The sequence below is a fragment of the Papilio polytes genome, unplaced genomic scaffold (assembly GCF_000836215.1).
Source record: "Papilio polytes unplaced genomic scaffold, Ppol_1.0 DF824069.1, whole genome shotgun sequence".
Taxonomy (NCBI): Eukaryota; Metazoa; Arthropoda; class Insecta; order Lepidoptera; family Papilionidae; genus Papilio; species Papilio polytes.
The window spans coordinates 813,880-817,604 of NW_013525135.1; the positions used below are offsets into that span (position 1 = coordinate 813,880).

General features: G+C 29.5%; 1 protein-coding gene across 1 annotated transcript in view; it reads right to left on the reverse strand.

Moving 5' to 3' along the window:
* The window catches only part of LOC106100082, a 27,183-nt gene extending 23,661 nt beyond the window's left edge, over positions 1-3,522 (reverse strand). The window contains exon 1 of the mRNA XM_013278817.1: positions 3,226-3,522. Coding sequence (XP_013134271.1) covers positions 3,226-3,522 — 297 coding nt within the window. The remainder of the gene's footprint in view (positions 1-3,225) is intronic.
* Between the last annotated feature and the right edge of the window lie 203 nt (positions 3,523-3,725).

The window sequence follows — 3,725 nt, forward strand, 5'->3', positions numbered from 1 at the left end:
CTAACCATCAACTCCAATAAATGTGATTGAGTCATTCGCCCAATCCCAAATTTCTTTATTATAACACAATGCAACATACATAAAATCTTAATTATAACAGTTAACAAAAAAAAAAAAACATTTTCGTTTCCAACACAAAATAAATCCAGCATATTCTAATTAACATTACTTATAATATCTTAATAAATGCATAGCATTTATTTTTCCTCGAGCAACACCTGTTTGAGGATTAACTAAATTATACACATTATCAAATGGTATTGAGGCAATAATATACGGTCCTTCATAAGCCAAATCAAATTTGTTTGTTTGTTTATTTTCAGCACTTGATCGAGTTGATCTTCTAATTTTGACTAAGTCGCCAATATTATAACTGATCAACCTATTTCTCTTATCGAATTTAACTTGTCGTATGCAACTAAACTTTCTAAGATTCTTACGAACCTGTTCCCTCACCTGTTCCACATTTAAATTTTCTCTATGTTTTATTATAACATCATCAAAAGTTAATTTATTACTTTCGCCATATAAAATTTCACAAGGACTAAACCCTGTACTATCATGTAAAGAATTATTATATAACTCTTCAATCTTTGGCAAGACATAAACCCAATCTTTATGCTTTGCATAACAGAGTGTTCTAAACAATCTACCCAACTCTTTATTTACTCGCTCCGTTGTATTAGGTCTCGGATTCCTAACAGTTGTATAAATAGTTTTAATATTTAATTCATTTAAAGATTCTTTCCAATGATTACTAATAAATTGCTTACCATTATCAGTTAATATCGCTTTCGGTTTAATTATCTCCATTAAATGCTTTACCTTAGTCACCACTGATTTTGCTGTTGCTTGCTTTAAAGGATATAATTTAACAAACTTGCTAAATGAATCTTGTATGACAAAAATAAAAGTAAACCCAAAATTGCCACTTGGTAAAGGACCATATAAGTCCGCCATAACCATGTCACCAATGTTATTAGTAACTATTGATTTACATGGACCCACATAAGTTATATTATCTTTCCTAGCTAACTGACATATATGACACTTTTTAATTTGCCTTTTAATATCTTTAAACAAGCCTTTCCAGAAAAATCTATCTCTAACATATTTAATAACTTTATAAGCTCCTTGGTGCCCCATCTCAATATGAACTTGATTAATAACATCACTTTGCAACTCCTTTGGTAAACACAACACTTCTTTTAAATCAGTTTTATAAAATAATAAATCATCTTTTAATAAATAACGCTTAAACTTTCTTCCATTCTCAACACCATCACTATTCATCGAATTTAATTTATTTATAACACCTAAAAGATATAAATCTTGTTTTTGATAAATAGTTAAAGAACTTAACTTTCCTAATAAAACATCGTTACGTTCTAACTCTGTATATGCTATATCGCAACTAATAGTTTTATTCTCCTGTACTGCATTACCATCAGGAGGATACCTAGAAAGTACATCTGCAACAACATTATTTTTCCCTGATATATGCTGTACTTCATAATGAAATTGCTCAATATACAATATCCATCTTGTAATTCTGCCATTAAATAATTTCATATTATTTATAAATAATAATGCTTTATGATCAGTTAAAATAAAAACCTTACTTCCCCTTAAGTAAGTTTCAAACTTTTTCAAACAACTTATAACAGCATAAAACTCCTGCTCCGTTACTGACCAATTTAGTTCAGCACCTTTTAATGCTTTACTATGATAACTTAAAATTTGCATTTCACTCTTATCATTTAATTGATATAGAACACCAGCCAAACCAACGCCAGAACAATCAGTTTGTAAATAATACGGTTTATTAAAATCCGGATGATGAAGTTTTATAGTGTTAAGAAATTTCTCCTTAACCAAATTAAAAACCTTATTCTCTTTATCGCTCCATGTAAACTTATGACCCTTCTTTAGAAGTTCACATAACGGTATAATAATTTCACTATAGTTTGGTATAAATCTCCTATAAAAATTACAAAGACCTAAAAATGCTCTTAATTGCTTTATCTTTCTCGGTATAGGAAATTCTTGTATCGATCGCACCTTTTCAGGATCTGTTTTAATACCCTCTGTTGTGATAATGAATCCTAACATTTTAATTTCTTTACAAATAAATTCGCACTTTTTAATATTACAAGTTAAACCAGCTCGATTCAATTTACTTAATACAATATCAACATGCTCCAAATGCTTATCTAAATCTCCAGTCGTTATTATAGCTAAATCATCTAAATAATTTACACAAAAATCTTGTACTTGTGGTCCCAATATTAAATTCCTTGCTCTACTAAAACTTCCCACAGAAGTTTTTAACCCTTGCGGTAACACATTATAAACATAAGATTTGCCATTAAAATTGAACCCTGTATACTTTTTGCCTTCTTTATTTATCGGTATCTGAAAATATGCATTATTTAAATCAATAGTTGTTATAAATTTAGCACCATGAAATGAATTTAAAACATCTAATTGAAGAGGTGGCTTTTCTGTTTCAGCAACCATTTTCTTATTAATATTTCTTGCATCTAACAAGACTCTTATTGACCCATCCCTCTTTAAAGTAAAAGTTAATGGACTACTATAAGGCGTTGAAGCCCTTGTAATTATTCCAGCTTGTTCTAATTCCATTAACTTTTCTTCCATTGCTGTTCTATATGCATAAGGTATAGGATACGATCGTGTAACTATGGGTATTTCATCAACCATCTCAATCTTATGCTCATAACAATTTGCTCTTCCTAATTTATCAGTAAACATATCCTTGTACTTACTTAATACACCTTTCACTTTGCTTTTATCAAAATCAGATAAAGTGGTCCCAAATTTAATACTTTCTAAAATATCCTCCTTTTCTATATTACTAGAACAAAGATATGATTTTGATATATTTCTAAACGGTATGAAATAGTCTTTAACATTTATTCTAAATGCTATTCCAACTTTAGTATGCTTTAAATCAATTATAATTTTATTTAATTTCATCCAATCGAAGCCCAATATTATCGATCTTATTAAGTTATTCACAATTAACATTTGAGTCTCAAAGACTATTTCACCAATCTTAATAGGCAGTATGATCATCTGTTGAATCTTTGTACTTCGTTGTCCTATCGCTCCTCTAATTTGTAACGCTTTAACAGGTAAAATTGATAAATTTTGATTACTAGTTTTTAATTGTAAAAATAAACTTTCTGATATGCAACTCACATCACTTCCAGTATCAAGTAATGCTATAAATTGTTCATTATATAAAGTTATATCAATTTCAGATCTCATACTCCCTATAAGTTCCTTTTGATAATCAACATCATCATTAGTTTCAAACACTGTTTGAACATACAATTCAGTTCTTGGCAACTCTGACTTAATTTTTAATAACTTAACTAAATCTTTTTCAATATCTTCATATCCAACTCCATGACGATTCAATTGTCCTTTGATGTTTATAGGTTTTTGTAATCCATTATTTTTCTTTCCAAGAGTCTGTCCAGGCTTCCATCCCATCTTCATCATAATAGTTAAAGCTTTGTTCTCTTTTAAAACTCCAGCGGTTGAATCGAGAACTAATTCAAACCTGGATTCACTAAATTTTGGTTAGAACTCCCATCATGAACAACTTGAACTTCGTTCACTTGTCCATCAACCTTCTTAACCTCGTCTGGCTTACGCCACTTCTTATAAGACTGTTGAATATCCTTTTGGTTTTT